General features: G+C 39.3%; 1 protein-coding gene across 4 annotated transcripts in view; it reads left to right on the top strand.

Annotated features, from left to right (window-relative positions):
• RC3H2 (ring finger and CCCH-type domains 2) overlaps nucleotides 1-19,004 on the top strand; it is a 52,362-nt gene that overhangs the window by 23,828 nt on the left and 9,530 nt on the right. For 3 of the 4 annotated variants that reach the window (XM_034664458.1, XM_034664457.1, XM_034664460.1), the window contains exons 9-13: nucleotides 135-247; nucleotides 11,476-11,784; nucleotides 16,106-16,320; nucleotides 17,146-17,579; nucleotides 18,191-18,361. In XM_034664458.1, coding sequence (XP_034520349.1) covers nucleotides 135-247; nucleotides 11,476-11,784; nucleotides 16,106-16,320; nucleotides 17,146-17,579; nucleotides 18,191-18,361 — 1,242 coding nt within the window. The remainder of the gene's footprint in view (nucleotides 1-134; nucleotides 248-11,475; nucleotides 11,785-16,105; nucleotides 16,321-17,145; nucleotides 17,580-18,190; nucleotides 18,362-19,004) is intronic. The other variant, XM_034664459.1, reaches the window with a different exon arrangement.

Here is a 19,004-nt window from a genome sequence, read left to right as displayed (position 1 = left end):
GGGAAATGGTGGAATGGCAGTTGCTTCAGCACAAGAATTACTTTTCTAATGAAAAATAATTAAAGGGGTAACTCATAAAATTCTGAAATTCCAAGAGTCCTCACTTTTCCACACACCGATTTTCTTTTTCATAGCCTCAGCCAAACAGCAAATACAAGACTAGCATGTGCCGAGATCTGCGTCAGCAAGGAGGGTGTCCCCGAGGAACAAACTGTACTTTTGCCCATTCTCAGGAGGAGCTTGAAAAGTAAGTTATGTGAATTCTTTTTCATATGGGTTTAATTTGGGATCATTATGAAAGTGTCCTATACTGTCTCAAAGTTTGTGGTGGGTTTTGCAGATGTGGTTAAGTTCACATTGTGGAGTTCCTTAGATTGCAAGATAATCTTTTCTTTTGAAACTATACCTTCTCGCTTCTGGGAGCAAGATTAACATAAGTGATTTAGAACCTTCTTTCGAGAGTCATACTTTAGAACATTATATAGCTAGAATCCATGTTTTTGTTAAGCACATGTGGAGAACAAGAACACCCCTCTGTGCAATCTTATTTGCTCAGGTTCAGTTGAAGATAACAGCAAGGTCCCAGGTAAAACAGTACAGCAGATACATTTTCTTTTTATGGCTTTTGGTCTTTTTAGCATATGTATTATCCAAGTTTCTGTTTTGGGTTTTTTTTTTTTTTTTTTTAAGATTTTATTTATTTATTTGAGAGAGAGCAAGAGAAGAGAGCATGAGTGGGGGAGAGGGGCAAAGGGAGAGGAAGAAGTAGTAGTCATTGTTGTCCCATTCCTCTTCCTCCGAGCTGGGAACCCAACTCAGGTCAGGTCCCAGAAACCTGAGATCATGATCTGAGCCGAGGGCAGACACTTAACCAACTGAGCCATGTACGTGCCCCTGTTGTTTTTGTTTTTTAACCAAAACATTCATCATTGAGATCTTGCCAAAAAATTGATTCAAGCCTTTCTATTGAATCAACCTGTGTATCAACTCTTAATGGACATTTCCCTTTTGTTTTTAGACACTTTAAGCTCAAGTTGAGGTAATTTTCTCCTCCCATACATCGTCTCCTACCTTTCATTCTGTTCTTCCCCAGTGTACCCTGTCCAGCCAGTTACACATGCCATATTAAAGGCACCATCTTTGTCACCTTTCTTTCACCTGCTTGTCGTAGTCAACAAGTCAGTGCAGCTTCCTGGCTGTATGTTTATTTCTCAATTCTTTCCAGCCGTATAGTCTATATATAATCATCCCCTTTTGTCCATCTGTCATTGCCTCCTAACTGGTCTTCTTATGGCTATTGTTGCCTACCCCCAAATCCATCATTCCCCACAAAACGGGGAGAACTTTATACATTAAGCTCAGTGCAGATAATGAGAAGTACCTGGTTTCTCATTAACCTGTGGATAAAGTTATAAAATCTAGAGTGTGGATTCTGCATCATCCATATGCCTCCCTTTCTGATCTCCTCTCACAGTGCTCCCGAATTGTATTCTATACTCAGGCCACACTTACTTTCTGTCAGTGCCTGGAGTGCAGCATGCTCCTTCCCACCTTAGGTCTTCTACGTCTTGCTGTTCCTCGGGGCCTTGCTTTTGGAACTTTTCTTTCGCCTAGTTTATCCTTCACTTTTTTGGGGGGATCCTCCCAATATTACATACTAAACCAGGTTTCTCTTTGTCATGTTCATCAAAATTATGATTAACTTACGGTAAATTTTAGTGGTTGGCAGACTTTTATGTCAGGGTCCAGATAGTAAATATTTTCATTTTGGTCGATCATACACTGAACTGTCACAACCACTCAATTCTGCCATTCTAGCAAAAAAGCCACCATAGTGCATAAAACGGGCATAGCTATGTACTTTATTCACAACAAACAGGCAGTTTTGGCTCACACGAGGTAGCTTGCTGACCCCTCATCTATTGACTGTCTGCCTTGTTGCAGTGTAAGCTCAATGGACTGTATCTGTCTTGTTGGTTACGGTCTCCTCTCCTCAGTTGCTAGCACTGAGCCCTGTACATAATGAGCTCCACAGCAGCAGTAACGTGATAGATGGTGTGTGTGTGCGTTAAAAAGGGTAGAAACATGCTTCTCTTCCCCTACTGAAAGAGCCTAGAGAGGTTGCAGAAGTCCTAAGACAAAAAGATGCTGTTTGCACCCAGTCGAAGCAGCTCTGTATACAGAGTTTTACATCGTGCAGATTTTTGAGACTCTAGGAGATCTGTTGAGATTGCCCATACCTGAAATAGAGCTTCTTAGCTAAAGTAGAACTTTTTGGGCACCTTGCTTGGGAGTACTTAGACTTAACAAAGTCAGAGGAGAAATGGTGATTTCATTGCCATTCCACCCATGACCGGTTCCTTAGCTGAAAATCCATTTTACCTCTTATATTTTCAAGTTGGCTTTCTACTCTCCATCTCCAATACCTACTTCAGAATTTTATTATCTTTTCCCTGAAATTATAATAGTAGTATAAAGATAATAATTATAGCCAGATTAACTGGTCCCTTTTGGTGTCAGGTACCATGTTTAGTGTTTCACATGTGTTTACCCAATTTATCAATTTAGTACTCTACTGGCCTTTAACCTGGCATCTTCTTATGTTCATCCTGGCTATTTCATTGCTACTGAGATTTTCTTTTGCAGATAAGCATCTAATCATGTCCATTTTCTGCTTCTTAATTGGTTCCTCAGTATGTCACAGGATCTGGTCCTAATCCTAATCTAGCTTTCCAGCCTTACTCTACCTTTTGCAGTCTTTATTTTTTTAAGGCACATCTCGTTAATCAACGTTTACTACTACACAAATTCTTTCATTCTTTACTTGCACGTGTTTTCCCTCTGTATCATATGCTTTTCTCTTCTCTATTTGGAGAGCTCCTGTTCCTAGTTATACTCAGATGTCAACTTCCTTCTGAGGACATCCCTGACTTCCCAGGCAGTGTTAGTTGCTTCCTTCACCGTGCTGGTGTAGTGCTTTATTCTTGGTAACTTTATAAAATCCAGTTCTCTTGTCATATTGCAATTATTTATTTGCATATGTGTATTTTCACTAGACTTCATTTATCCTGTGGGTAATTCATCTTGACATTATCTGCACTTAGCAAGTATCTGATATGTAAATTCAGTATATTTATGTTGAAAGAGCAAATAATCTACAATTCATATTTCCAACCGGCCTCACATTCTCCGTTGCTGTGTGAAAAAAGAAGAAGAAAAAAACAGGATGACACAAAGGATTAAGGAAGTAGAAGATGTCACTATCCTATTGGCTAAAAAATACACATATTGGTACCTGTCTCTGAGTTTTTGAGGGTAGAACCTTTGTCTTATTTCACATGATACACCAGGAACAAACATTTGTTTTACTTAAATAAATTAATTTTACTCCAGCCTTCTTTCACTACTATGCATCTCTCTAACCAAACTAAATGTAAATTCCCAACAATCTCTCCTAAAAATAAATATTTATGTGAATATATCTTAGAATGTAGAGTATTAGAATCTTGTTTCCAAGAGTTGTTGCATTCTGGAGAGTGTCAAAAGCCTGGGATCAACCAGCTCAACAAATATTTATAAAAATGATTATTAAGTGCTAGGTACTATTCGAGGTGCTTCTAGTGGAGGAAGAGGAACAGTAAACATGTAAACACAATCTCAGTTACTGATAAAATACTTTAAGAACGTCTCAGGTGGAAACGAACTTGGCATGTGTGGGAAGTAGAAACAAGACCAGTGTGTCTAGAAGATGGAGAATGAGAAGAACGACAAAAGATAAGATTGGAGAGGTAGGGAAGGGCCAGATCATACTGGCTTTATGGACCGTGGTGGGGAATTTGGAAGCCATTGTACGGTTTTATTCAAATGCAACGATGAGGTTTTTTTAAAATCTTACTCATTTTTTAAGTAAGCTCTGTGCCCAACATGGGGCTTGAACTCAGGAGCCTGATCAGATCAAGAGTTGCACGCTCTACCAACTGAGCCAGCCAGCCACCCCGAAACAATGAGATTTTAATTTTGTTTTAGAAATGTCACTAAGTGTCTGTATGTCTGGGGACCAATTAAACTATAGTGGTTCAGGTACAAGATTGGTATCTTGGTCCTAGGACCATAGTAACGGAAATGATGAAAAGTGGTCAGATTGGGGATATATTTCGGAAATAAGGCTGATAGAACTGATAGATTGAATGAATCAAGAATGACTCCAAGGTTTGGGACCTGCATAACCAAGTAATGTATTTTACTGAGATGGGAAATGCTTTTGGGGTAGAAAACCAGTAGTTAGTTCTCTTGGCCATATGAGGTGAGAGGCATATTCCGTATTCATGAAGCAAATATTTATTGAACACCTAGTATGCACAGGCACTGTATGATGTGCTGAAAATAGAGAGGTGGGTAAGAAAGGAAAAAATCCTTGCTCTCATGGGGCTTACATTGTAGTAGAGAAGATTGACATAAAGCAAATAAATAGAAAGCATAATGTCTGGTACTGATCCATGCTATGGAGAAAAATAACACAAGGTGTATGGAGAAAGAACAATTGGGAAAGGGGAGATATTTTAGATAAGACTGTCTGGGAAGATATCTCAGAGGATATGACATGTAAGGAGACACCTGAAATGAAGTGATGGTGCACTAGAACAACAGATCATTATAGGAGTGGAGTCTTTGCAGAGCAGATGGACTTGGGACCTGGGGCTCAAGTGCAGAGATGGGCCCTTGGTAGAACCCCAGTGGCAAGATTGGCCTGAGTTAGGAGCCAGGAGCGCTTCATCCCTTTTTGGGGGGAGCATGTGGTTACAGGTGCAGGAAGGCTACTGGAATTGGTGGTGAAAGAAGTAATTCTCTGGTTTCATCTGTTCTCTCTGTGAAGTGGAAGGCAGTACGATCAGTGGTGGAGGAGCTGTGGAGAGTGGAGGCGGAAAGGATGTTAGAGATGGCAAAGTGAATTTAGTAGAGAAGCATATTACTGTATTGCTTGGCCATTTTAAATAATTGATCATAATTTTGAAGGGAGTCTAGAGAGCATGAAGGCATGGTTTTTCTCCACCAACATTCAGCTGCTGGGGAGCAGGCCCAGAAAGAGAGAATTAAGTGAAGAATTGGATTGGGGTTTTACCAGGTGAGTTCAACAGAGGGAGTGAGCCAAGGGAGTTGAAGGTATTTACAAGGGAGGAATTAATGGTAGATAGTGAATTCAAAGCTGGGTAGGCAGGGAGTGAGTACTTGAGGGAGCTCAAAGTTGATTTCAGAAGAATAGGAAATAATTGGATTGGCTTTTTCAAGCGTGAGGTCCAGATCCTAAGTACAGGTCTTTAGTATTCTAGTTGCTAGAAGTCCAGTACGTATCCTGACTTGTCACTTACTTTACCTCCCTTAGTTAAGGTTTTACTTCTTAAAAGTCTTCTCTTTCAAGGTACTCACAATTAAAACTTTGTTTTTTGCCTGCCAGACTAATCTTAAAGATAGCTGAGATTTGTACTTTGAGGATGGAAACCAAGGAGCAGCTGGGTATTTTATGCAAGAACCTTTGAGGTGAAGAATGAAGAGCAGGTTTCAGAGAGCATGTTGAGGAAAGTGCAGGCCCCTCCACACCACTAAACTGCCTTTCTAAAATATAGGTCTGCTCGTACCCTACTTGTAGTCAGTGGCTCCCCACAGTCTCTGAGATGACATATATAAACTGGCTATAACCTGTTGTCTTTTTTTTAAACTTTGTGTTCTGTCACTGCACCCTCAGCCAGGCTCATCTGGGGACACTTGTCTTTTATTGAGCTCCATATGCCTCTGTCATTGTGTTTGTGTGTGTGTGTGTGTGTGTGTGTGTGTGNTGCTTGTCGTAGTCAACAAGTCAGTGCAGCTTCCTGGCTGTATGTTTATTTCTCAATTCTTTCCAGCCGTATAGTCTATATATAATCATCCCCTTTTGTCCATCTGTCATTGCCTCCTAACTGGTCTTCTTATGGCTATTGTTGCCTACCCCCAAATCCATCATTCCCCACAAAACGGGGAGAACTTTATACATTAAGCTCAGTGCAGATAATGAGAAGTACCTGGTTTCTCATTAACCTGTGGATAAAGTTATAAAATCTAGAGTGTGGATTCTGCATCATCCATATGCCTCCCTTTCTGATCTCCTCTCACAGTGCTCCCGAATTGTATTCTATACTCAGGCCACACTTACTTTCTGTCAGTGCCTGGAGTGCAGCATGCTCCTTCCCACCTTAGGTCTTCTACGTCTTGCTGTTCCTCGGGGCCTTGCTTTTGGAACTTTTCTTTCGCCTAGTTTATCCTTCACTTTTTTGGGGGGATCCTCCCAATATTACATACTAAACCAGGTTTCTCTTTGTCATGTTCATCAAAATTATGATTAACTTACGGTAAATTTTAGTGGTTGGCAGACTTTTATGTCAGGGTCCAGATAGTAAATATTTTCATTTTGGTCGATCATACACTGAACTGTCACAACCACTCAATTCTGCCATTCTAGCAAAAAAGCCACCATAGTGCATAAAACGGGCATAGCTATGTACTTTATTCACAACAAACAGGCAGTTTTGGCTCACACGAGGTAGCTTGCTGACCCCTCATCTATTGACTGTCTGCCTTGTTGCAGTGTAAGCTCAATGGACTGTATCTGTCTTGTTGGTTACGGTCTCCTCTCCTCAGTTGCTAGCACTGAGCCCTGTACATAATGAGCTCCACAGCAGCAGTAACGTGATAGATGGTGTGTGTGTGCGTTAAAAAGGGTAGAAACATGCTTCTCTTCCCCTACTGAAAGAGCCTAGAGAGGTTGCAGAAGTCCTAAGACAAAAAGATGCTGTTTGCACCCAGTCGAAGCAGCTCTGTATACAGAGTTTTACATCGTGCAGATTTTTGAGACTCTAGGAGATCTGTTGAGATTGCCCATACCTGAAATAGAGCTTCTTAGCTAAAGTAGAACTTTTTGGGCACCTTGCTTGGGAGTACTTAGACTTAACAAAGTCAGAGGAGAAATGGTGATTTCATTGCCATTCCACCCATGACCGGTTCCTTAGCTGAAAATCCATTTTACCTCTTATATTTTCAAGTTGGCTTTCTACTCTCCATCTCCAATACCTACTTCAGAATTTTATTATCTTTTCCCTGAAATTATAATAGTAGTATAAAGATAATAATTATAGCCAGATTAACTGGTCCCTTTTGGTGTCAGGTACCATGTTTAGTGTTTCACATGTGTTTACCCAATTTATCAATTTAGTACTCTACTGGCCTTTAACCTGGCATCTTCTTATGTTCATCCTGGCTATTTCATTGCTACTGAGATTTTCTTTTGCAGGATAAGCATCTAATCATGTCCATTTTCTGCTTCTTAATTGGTTCCTCAGTATGTCACAGGATCTGGTCCTAATCCTAATCTAGCTTTCCAGCCTTACTCTACCTTTTGCAGTCTTTATTTTTTTAAGGCACATCTCGTTAATCAACGTTTACTACTACACAAATTCTTTCATTCTTTACTTGCACGTGTTTTCCCTCTGTATCATATGCTTTTCTCTTCTCTATTTGGAGAGCTCCTGTTCCTAGTTATACTCAGATGTCAACTTCCTTCTGAGGACATCCCTGACTTCCCAGGCAGTGTTAGTTGCTTCCTTCACCGTGCTGGTGTAGTGCTTTATTCTTGGTAACTTTATAAAATCCAGTTCTCTTGTCATATTGCAATTATTTATTTGCATATGTGTATTTTCACTAGACTTCATTTATCCTGTGGGTAATTCATCTTGACATTATCTGCACTTAGCAAGTATCTGATATGTAAATTCAGTATATTTATGTTGAAAGAGCAAATAATCTACAATTCATATTTCCAACCGGCCTCACATTCTCCGTTGCTGTGTGAAAAAAGAAGAAGAAAAAAACAGGATGACACAAAGGATTAAGGAAGTAGAAGATGTCACTATCCTATTGGCTAAAAAATACACATATTGGTACCTGTCTCTGAGTTTTTGAGGGTAGAACCTTTGTCTTATTTCACATGATACACCAGGAACAAACATTTGTTTTACTTAAATAAATTAATTTTACTCCAGCCTTCTTTCACTACTATGCATCTCTCTAACCAAACTAAATGTAAATTCCCAACAATCTCTCCTAAAAATAAATATTTATGTGAATATATCTTAGAATGTAGAGTATTAGAATCTTGTTTCCAAGAGTTGTTGCATTCTGGAGAGTGTCAAAAGCCTGGGATCAACCAGCTCAACAAATATTTATAAAAATGATTATTAAGTGCTAGGTACTATTCGAGGTGCTTCTAGTGGAGGAAGAGGAACAGTAAACATGTAAACACAATCTCAGTTACTGATAAAATACTTTAAGAACGTCTCAGGTGGAAACGAACTTGGCATGTGTGGGAAGTAGAAACAAGACCAGTGTGTCTAGAAGATGGAGAATGAGAAGAACGACAAAAGATAAGATTGGAGAGGTAGGGAAGGGCCAGATCATACTGGCTTTATGGACCGTGGTGGGGAATTTGGAAGCCATTGTACGGTTTTATTCAAATGCAACGATGAGGTTTTTTTAAAATCTTACTCATTTTTTAAGTAAGCTCTGTGCCCAACATGGGGCTTGAACTCAGGAGCCTGATCAGATCAAGAGTTGCACGCTCTACCAACTGAGCCAGCCAGCCACCCCGAAACAATGAGATTTTAATTTTGTTTTAGAAATGTCACTAAGTGTCTGTATGTCTGGGGACCAATTAAACTATAGTGGTTCAGGTACAAGATTGGTATCTTGGTCCTAGGACCATAGTAACGGAAATGATGAAAAGTGGTCAGATTGGGGATATATTTCGGAAATAAGGCTGATAGAACTGATAGATTGAATGAATCAAGAATGACTCCAAGGTTTGGGACCTGCATAACCAAGTAATGTATTTTACTGAGATGGGAAATGCTTTTGGGGTAGAAAACCAGTAATTAGTTCTCTTGGCCATATGAGGTGAGAGGCATATTCCGTATTCATGAAGCAAATATTTATTGAACACCTAGTATGCACAGGCACTGTATGATGTGCTGAAAATAGAGAGGTGGGTAAGAAAGGAAAAAATCCTTGCTCTCATGGGGCTTACATTGTAGTAGAGAAGATTGACATAAAGCAAATAAATAGAAAGCATAATGTCTGGTACTGATCCATGCTATGGAGAAAAATAACACAAGGTGTATGGAGAAAGAACAATTGGGAAAGGGGAGATATTTTAGATAAGACTGTCTGGGAAGATATCTCAGAGGATATGACATGTAAGGAGACACCTGAAATGAAGTGATGGTGCACTAGAACAACAGATCATTATAGGAGTGGAGTCTTTGCAGAGCAGATGGACTTGGGACCTGGGGCTCAAGTGCAGAGATGGGCCCTTGGTAGAACCCCAGTGGCAAGATTGGCCTGAGTTAGGAGCCAGGAGCGCTTCATCCCTTTTTGGGGGGAGCATGTGGTTACAGGTGCAGGAAGGCTACTGGAATTGGTGGTGAAAGAAGTAATTCTCTGGTTTCATCTGTTCTCTCTGTGAAGTGGAAGGCAGTACGATCAGTGGTGGAGGAGCTGTGGAGAGTGGAGGCGGAAAGGATGTTAGAGATGGCAAAGTGAATTTAGTAGAGAAGCATATTACTGTATTGCTTGGCCATTTTAAATAATTGATCATAATTTTGAAGGGAGTCTAGAGAGCATGAAGGCATGGTTTTTCTCCACCAACATTCAGCTGCTGGGGAGCAGGCCCAGAAAGAGAGAATTAAGTGAAGAATTGGATTGGGGTTTTACCAGGTGAGTTCAACAGAGGGAGTGAGCCAAGGGAGTTGAAGGTATTTACAAGGGAGGAATTAATGGTAGATAGTGAATTCAAAGCTGGGTAGGCAGGGAGTGAGTACTTGAGGGAGCTCAAAGTTGATTTCAGAAGAATAGGAAATAATTGGATTGGCTTTTTCAAGCGTGAGGTCCAGATCCTAAGTACAGGTCTTTAGTATTCTAGTTGCTAGAAGTCCAGTACGTATCCTGACTTGTCACTTACTTTACCTCCCTTAGTTAAGGTTTTACTTCTTAAAAGTCTTCTCTTTCAAGGTACTCACAATTAAAACTTTGTTTTTTGCCTGCCAGACTAATCTTAAAGATAGCTGAGATTTGTACTTTGAGGATGGAAACCAAGGAGCAGCTGGGTATTTTATGCAAGAACCTTTGAGGTGAAGAATGAAGAGCAGGTTTCAGAGAGCATGTTGAGGAAAGTGCAGGCCCCTCCACACCACTAAACTGCCTTTCTAAAATATAGGTCTGCTCGTACCCTACTTGTAGTCAGTGGCTCCCCACAGTCTCTGAGATGACATATATAAACTGGCTATAACCTGTTGTCTTTTTTTTAAACTTTGTGTTCTGTCACTGCACCCTCAGCCAGGCTCATCTGGGGACACTTGTCTTTTATTGAGCTCCATATGCCTCTGTCATTGTGTTTGTGTGTGTGTGTGTGTGTGTGTGTGTGTGTGTGTGTGAAAGAGAGAGAGAGAGGGAGAAGAGCAGGATTGAATAATGAGGCTGTTTATAGATACTGAGGGCCTGAAAGGGAGGCTATTGTGAAGGCATTGCTCATCACTAACACTATTTATATTTAATTACCATATGTTTGATTATGTATAACATTAATATCAGATTAATTTAGGCATATGTAATTATGACTTCAAATGTGTGTAGTCATTTTTCTATTCATGTAACAGTTGTTCATCACTTTAAAGTATTAGAGGAAACATTGACCAGGACTGCATTATAATGAAGTTTTTGAATTGTACAAGTGGAAACAGATTTTCTTAAATGGACTCCAAGATCAAATTGCTTTATATATTAAGAGTGTTATATCTGACCACTATAAATTAAAACCCTGACATTAATATCAGAAAAGTCTTTAATCCAAATATTTTTTACTTTAGGCATAAACTAATCTGAAAAATATACTAAATTTCCATATTTGGGGGTAGTGTTTAAGAATGACTTTTGGTTTCATTTTTTTTTTAATTTATATAATGCTCTGACAGTTTGGTAATAACAGAATTTTGTCAACTCTTCATTCTGCGTTGCTAATAAGAATTTGGTATGGTTCCTTTCATTTTTATATAGGTACTTTATATTCCAATTATACAAAATTTTCAAAAGGATCTTTTCTTATTCCCTCAAAAGGCTTCTTTGAATACCTGTGTTTTTTGCGTGCTGTATTAATTACATGCCTATGTATACGAGTGTGTGTGTGTATGTGTGTGTGTATGGCATATATATTTTCATGTGGCACCGATCACAGCAGAGTTTAATGTAGACTGTATTTGATATTTAGCTGAAGAAACTTTTCTTCAAAGCTGTTCCTTCTATTTAAATCTTTTCCCATGGTCTTTTTTTTTTTTTTTTTTAACCTCTTCAGGGTAAGATTCAGTGAAATATTCACCGATATGTTGATTGTTTTTGAAACAGGTATCGATTAAGGAACAAAAAGATCAATGCAACTGTAAGAACATTTCCTCTTCTAAATAAAGTTGGTGTAAACAACACTGTCACAACCACAGCCGGAAATGTCATTTCTGTCATAGGAAGTACTGAAACAACGGGGAAAATTGTTCCAAGTACAAACGGAATTTCAAATGCAGAAAACAGTGTTTCCCAGCTAATCCCACGTAGTACTGACAGTACGTTAAGAGCTCTGGAGACTGTGAAGAAGGTGGGGAAGGTTGGCACTAATGGTCAGAATGCTACTGGGCCTTCTGCAGAGTCTGTCACTGAAAAGTAAGTATTAGCTAAAAATGGTTACTGTGAGTTTTTTAGAAATGCTTGAGCAGTTTTATCCTAAGGAAAAGCAGTTAATCAGAATTTTTATGCAGAAGGTTTCACATAGTAGGAAAAGCATGAAATACCAAAAAATTTGAGTTCTGGTCCTGGCTCTGCAGTTGAATAGCTCTGTGACCTTAGAAAGTCACTTCAGCTCTGGGTTTTGTTTTTCTTGACTATAAACTGAGAGGTTGGACCAGAATTGGGTTTTTTTCCCCACACGTAACTTTCTTGAGCTTTAGGATTGAGTCCATAGAAGTGTCAGAAAAGAGCTAAGTAGAAAGCTAAGCATGGTGAGACGCTGAGCCCCAGCCTCTGCTGCAGTCAGAACAGTCCTCTCTGTACTCCATAGTGATGTGTGGGAGTTAAGAGGGGACTCGAGCTGAACTCTCTGGTTTCAGATTCTGGCTCACTGTTTTCTAGCTGTTTGATCTTTGGCCAGTTAATCTGTCTTCCTCAGTTTACTCATCCATAAAATTCATACAACAATAACAACTACTACATAGGTTGGTTGTGCAGATTTGTGAATTGTAAGTGCAGTTCTTTGAACAGTGCCTGCCAAATAGCACCCAGTAAATATCTGTTGTTGTTGTTGTTGTTGTTGTTGTTACCAATACTGTTGGGTTGTAGCATAAGAAAGGGTTTTGGTGCTTTAAGAAAAAAAACTTTTAGTATTTCTAACAATCTGAAAGGTTACTTCCACCTCTAAAATCTCATGCTTTGATACTGTTTCAGGGTCTTAAAATCTTGAGTTTTAACATGTTCAGATTTTGTTGACCCTAAATAGTCTGTCAGTGTTTATTATATGCCTTCTAGGAAATTATATGTAATATAATAATGTAATATAGGTAATTATATGGGATATTGAAGAGACCAGCCTTTTAGAACTGAAAGTCTTGTTAGGGACTGGTTAAAATAAGATTAGATAGATAGGTTGGCACCAGATTATGGAGACCTTGTGTTACATATATGTTTAGGAAATGAGTTTTTGAAGGGTTTTGGCAAGGTAATGTAGAACTGTTTTATAACCGTACAGTGGAATGTATTCAGCTATAAAAAAGGAGTGAAGTACTAGTACATACTACAATATGGATGAACCTTGAAAACTATGTTAAGTGAGAGAAGCTAGCTATAAAAGGCCGTGTATTCCAGAATTCCATTTATGTCGATGTCCAGAATAGGCAGATCCATAGAGACAGAAAGTATATGAGTGGTTGCCAGGGGCTGGGGAATGAATGCTAACAAGGAGAGATTTCTCTCAGGGCTGATGAAAATGTCTCAGGATTAGATAGTGGTGATGGTTGTTGTACAGCCTTGTGAATATACCGAAAATCACCGAATTGTATACCTTCAAAAGGTAAATTGTATCTCAGTTTTTTTAAATGATAAGACTAGGGAAAAAGCTTTAAAAAATAATCTAAATAAATCATCTACTCATTCAAAAATTATGGATCTTTGATGTGCCCAACACCAGCTAGTTGGTGGAAATGTGATGAAAATGAACTAGCTACTACTACTCCCCGCTTCTAAGAAGGGTCTTACAGTGTGGTTTGGGAGGCAGATGTAATCGGACCATATAATATATTCTGAGAGATACTATAGTGGAGTTGTGTTCCAAGTATTATTAGAACACAAAAAAAGAATACCATTCTGCAGGGAGTTATTGTGGAAGGCTTCTTAGAGAAGACCTGAGCTAGTTCCAAAAGCATCGATAGTTGGGAAGGAAGGACTCCTCAGTACAGGAAGCAGCACATGCAAAATTATGTAGGCAGGAGAGGCATGCTGCGGAAGAGCCTAGAATCCTGAAAGCCCTGTAGGCTACAGCTGTAGGAAGGAATCTAGCTGTCTGACTGGAATGTGACTGAAGGCTAGCGTTTTCCTTAAGTCTGATTTTTACAGATAGCTTGCATGATCCCATGAGGCTATGAATCTTGTCATGGATTTTGATACCTTTTTGCTGGCAAGTCTAAAAATTTGCCATTTCAAAGTACTTATCCAAATTTTATAGCGTATAACATTTTGATATGGAAGCAGCAGATAACCTGTGTAAAGCACATTGCGTAGTGCCTGGAATGTGCTCAGTAATTGCTCAGTAAGAGTTAGTATATTACTGTTATAAGGAAATCCTAATCATTTTCCTTGTTGCCTTTATTTAACTGCAAAGAATAAGCGTAGCCCTAAAATATCTTTAAACTGTAAGTCAGTAAATTTGTATCTACTATTATTACCCACAGTTCCTTAGTTATTTTCATTTCACACATAGAAGTAAACATCTGCTAGACTAATCTGCTGTGTTAGACTTAAAAGCAGCCCATACTCCTTGTTTATATTCTAGCTTTAAAAGGGCTTCTCTAGTTTGAGAAAAGCCCTCTAATCTTGGGATGCAGCATACTGAATTCCTGCATCATTAACAAGTGCATTTTCTGGAGCCACTACATATCTAAGCTCTGCTAAAGTTGGACTTTTTTTTTTTTTAAGATTTTATTTATTTGAGAGAGAGCACAAGCAGTGGGGAGGGGCAGAGGGAGAGTGTAGAAGCAGGCTCCCCACTGAGCAGGGAGCCCAGTGTGGGACTGGATTCCAGGACCCTGGGATCATGACCTGAGCCAAAGGCAGATGCATAACTGATTGAGCCACCCAGGTGCCCTAAAGAGGACTTCTTTTTTTTTTTTTTTTTTTAAAGATTTTATTTATTTATTTGACAGAGATAGAGACAGCCAGTGAGAGAGGGAGCACAAGCAGGGGGAGTGGGAGAGGAAGAAGCAGGCTCATAGTAGAGGCACCTGATGTGGGGCTCGATCCCATAACGTCGGGATCACGGCTAGCCTAAGGAAGACACTTAACCACTGTGCCACCCAGGCGCCCCTCCTGAAGTTGGACTTCTTAATAGGACATAAGAAAGCCATGATGAGATCCTCTGGATCTGATTGCTTGGTAACTCAACAAAGAAAATCCTTTGTTTTAAAATAATAAAAAGTTTATGTATTTTGCATCAATTTAATGAGTAACCATATATTGGCATTTCAATCATCCGCTAGTTATTTATTGACTACTTACTATGTGGCAGGAACTATTTCATTTGTTCAACAGATATTTACTAACTACTGTGTGGCAGGAATTCTTCTAGATATAACAATTAACAAAACTCTGGAGAGACAAGCAGTTAACAAAATGGACAAAAATGGGGCCCCCTGGTGGCTCAGTTGGTTAGGTGTCTAACTCTTGATTTTGACTCAGGTCTTAATCTCAGGGTTGTGAGACTGAGCCCCATGTCAGGCTCTGTGCTGGGTTTGGAGCCTGCTTAAGATTCTCTCTCTCCCTCTCCCTTTGCCCCTCCCCCCCCAAGGACAAAAATGGCCTTTTCTCAAGGAGTTTACATTTCAAAATGTCTATCTAGCTCTTACTAGAACAACCCTTCTTTTACATGTCTGTCTTCTTTGTCCCAAAGGTTTCTGGTGGGCTACAGTTGGACCTTAAAAAACACAGGGGTTGGGGGTATCAACCCCTGTGCAGTCCGAAGTCCAAGTATAAGTTTTGATTTCCCAAAAATGTAACTACTTATAGCCTACTGTTGAGCACAGGCCTTACCAAAAACATTATCAATCAACACAGATTTTGTTGGTTATATGTACTATATACTGTATTCTTGCCATAAAGTTAGCTAGAGAAAAGAAAATGTCATTAAGAAAACATAAGGAGGGATGCCTGGCAGGCTTGGTCAGTACAACGTGCAACTCTTGATCTCAGGGTCATGCATTTGAGCTTCACATTGAGCGTAGAGGTTACTTAAAAAAACAAAATAAAAAGTATTAAAAAAAAGAAAACATAAGGAAAATTCATTTATAGGACTATATTCATTGAAAAAAATCTGCATTGTAAGTGAACCTGTGTATTTCAAGCCTGTGTTGTTCAAGGGTTAACTGTATATTGTTTCTGTTGAGAACTTCTTGAACAGTAATTTTTTTAAAAATTTTCCTCTAAGATAAATCTTTTTTGAAAGAATGAGTAAAAAGGGATTGATGGGTCACATTAGTGCCTGGGATTTGTTTGAATTTCTTTTTGCCTTCGCCAGAATCATTATGAGATCTGTTACTATGATTCTATGAATGAGCAGTGGAGGGTGACGATGAAATTCATTGCCTAATTTTTCACTATGGAAGTACCTAAAGTTTTTCCTATTAGTGGTTTCACTATATTATTTTGTGAAAAATTCCTACTGAGGAAGACAACAGTTATAGACAGTGATTAATTCTGTGTTCTTGATAAATTATCTCTCCAGTAAAATTGGCTCTCCACCCAAGACTCCTGTAAGTAATGTAGCGGCTACCTCAGCTGGGCCTTCTAATGTTGGAACAGAGCTGAATTCTGTGCCTCCAAAATCCAGCCCATTTATAACTAGAGTACCAGTATATCCTCAGCATTCTGAAAATATTCAGTATTTTCAAGATCCAAGGACTCAGATACCCTTTGAAGTCCCACAGTACCCACAGACAGGTAAGTAATTTTAGATAGATCTAACAAAAAAAAGAAACTGTAATATAACATTTGTTGTCCTTAAACAAGTATGTGAATCACTTACCTAGAATATCTACATTAAGAAATTAATTGGGTTGCCTGGGTGGCTCAGTTGGTTAAGCATTCAGCTTTCAATCTCAGCTCAGGTCTTGACCTCAGGGTCATGAGTTCAAGCCCTGTGTTGGGCTCCATGCTGGGTATGGAGCCTACTAAAAAAAAAAAAAAAAGAAAAATCCATCCATCCATCCATCCATCCTTTGGACTAAGTTTTCTTTCTGCCCTAAGAATCGATGATTCTACATGCCAGTAGTTTTAAGATTCTCCTTCCTATGCATCAAATTTGGGGTCCATGGATGAACTTCAGGAGTTTTGTGAATCCCTTGAAATAGTTTGCAGAATGTTTGATCTATATATACTTATGTATAATTTTGGAAAGACAATGCACAACTTTATAGATTTTGAAAGGTCTTTAATGTCTGCTCCCCAAAAGTTTTGAGTCAATAATGTAACTAATTACATAATCCAAAACCTGTGGCAGTAGATGCCCTAGAAGGAAACTTACCATTCATCTGTTAACAGCTCTGTCTTGGGGTTTTGAGGAGCAGTTTAACAAAATAGTGAACTTTAATGATTTTCATATAGTAGTGTCTTGAAAGTATGTAGTTTCTTTCTTAGGCAGGGGTGATTAAGTAAGGTTCAAAGCTTACTTTTTTCCCACATTAAAGGCTGCTTTCAACTTAAATCTTTATAAAATGTTGGATTTTACTAAGATTACATTAAATACTCCTCTTTCTGATTTTCAAGGATACTACCCACCACCTCCAACGGTACCAGCTGGTGTGGCTCCCTGTGTTCCTCGCTTTGTGAGGTCCAATAATGTTCCAGAGTCCTCCCTCCCACCTGCTTCTATGCCATATGCTGATCATTACAGTACATTTTCCCCTCGAGATCGAATGAATTCTTCTCCTTACCAACCTCCTCCTCCGCAGCCGTATGGACCAGTTCCTCCAGTACCTTCTGGAATGTATGCTCCTGTGTACGACAGCAGGCGCATCTGGCGCCCACCTATGTACCAACGAGATGACATTATTAGAAGCAATTCTTTACCTCCAATGGATGTGATGCACTCGTCTGTTTATCAGACGTCTTTGCGAGAAAGATATAACTCATTAGATGGGTATTATTCAGTGGCTTGTCAGCCACCAAGTGAGCCAAGGACAAGTGTGCCTTTACCAAGGGTAAGTGATGATGGAAGTAGGAGAGTGCTACCGTAGTGTAGTGGGTAAGAGCCTGCTGTCACACTTGGTGTCATACCTCCCGGGTATAGGTTTCTGGCTCCTCCACTTCTGAATTGTGTGACTTACAGAAGTCACTTGAATTCTGTGTGTCAGGTTTTTCATGTTTGGTGGCAGTGATAGTAGTACCTACCTCATAAGGCTGTTGTGAGGATTAAATCAGAAAAACAAAGCCCTTAGAACTGGACCTGATACATATTAATGCTCAATAAATGCTATGCTTGGATAGGACACTGATGGGAAAGTAAAAAAAAAAAAAAAAAATCTCCAAAATACAAGGACAGGCCTGTTTTCAGTATTCCCATGTAGATAGAAATGACTTCCCTAAACCAGAAAACTGAGTGCTCGGACAGTACTTTTAACATCACTGGACTCAATATTAACCCTTTCATTTAAATGTGTGGAGAACAGACTAAGGTGACTTCCCTACTCTATTTTTTTTTTTTTTTGGTCCCAGAGATACAATAAACTGTTAACATTATTTCCACAGAGCATAGTTAAATTTATTTACTGCTCCCTAGATGATTAAGATTGTTTCTTTTATCCCCCCTTAGGAACCTTGTGGTCATTTGAAGACCAGTTGCGAGGAGCAGATAAGAAGAAAGCCAGAGCAGTGGGCACAGTACCACACTCAGAAAGCACCTCTTGTCTCTTCAACTCTTCCTGTGGCAACACAGTCACCAACACCACCTTCTCCTCTATTCAGTGTAGACTTTCGCACTGATGTAAGAAAGGTTTTAATCATTTGATGTTGCAAGGACAGGTCAGACACCTGACCTCAGAGCACTTCTTCAAACCAGGCTTAGCCGTGTTGGCTATTTTGCGTGGTTTGGTGTGCAGTCGAGTCTGCTTAGTTCCGTGAACACTGAGTATATAATGAGCACTATAGTTAGGCATTGTCAGACTCTGAAGACCATGAAGTCACAGTCCTTTTCCCACCAAGAATTGAAGGTCTTTCCAGAAGTGTAGTTCTCATTGTTTTTCTGGTTTTAATTAATAAGATTTATATCTACCATTTATTGAGCACCTACTTGTGCCAGGCACTGTACTAAGCATTTCCATAATGTTATTTTATTTAATTCTCACAAAAATCTTAGGGGGCAGGTATTAAATCTGTATTTTTTAGGAATCCTACTCAGAGAAGTTAAGTAATTTGCCCAAGTAGTAAATTCACCCTGTAAGTAGCTGGGATTTGAATCCTGGTCTAGCATGGGTATTTCTTCCCTACTTCACAAGAGGTGCAGAAATGCCTGCTCTTTTATCTTTGGAGTTCTATATCACTGTTACCCGTTGTTCTTGTTACAAAACAAGTTTTTGTACTAGGATCATTTCAGTGTACCCTGTTGTTTTCAGTACTTTTATATGTAG

Source organism: Ailuropoda melanoleuca, chromosome 7, assembly GCF_002007445.2.
Source record: "Ailuropoda melanoleuca isolate Jingjing chromosome 7, ASM200744v2, whole genome shotgun sequence".
Taxonomy (NCBI): domain Eukaryota; kingdom Metazoa; phylum Chordata; class Mammalia; order Carnivora; family Ursidae; genus Ailuropoda; species Ailuropoda melanoleuca.
This window is presented reverse-complemented; position numbering and strand designations above follow the sequence as displayed.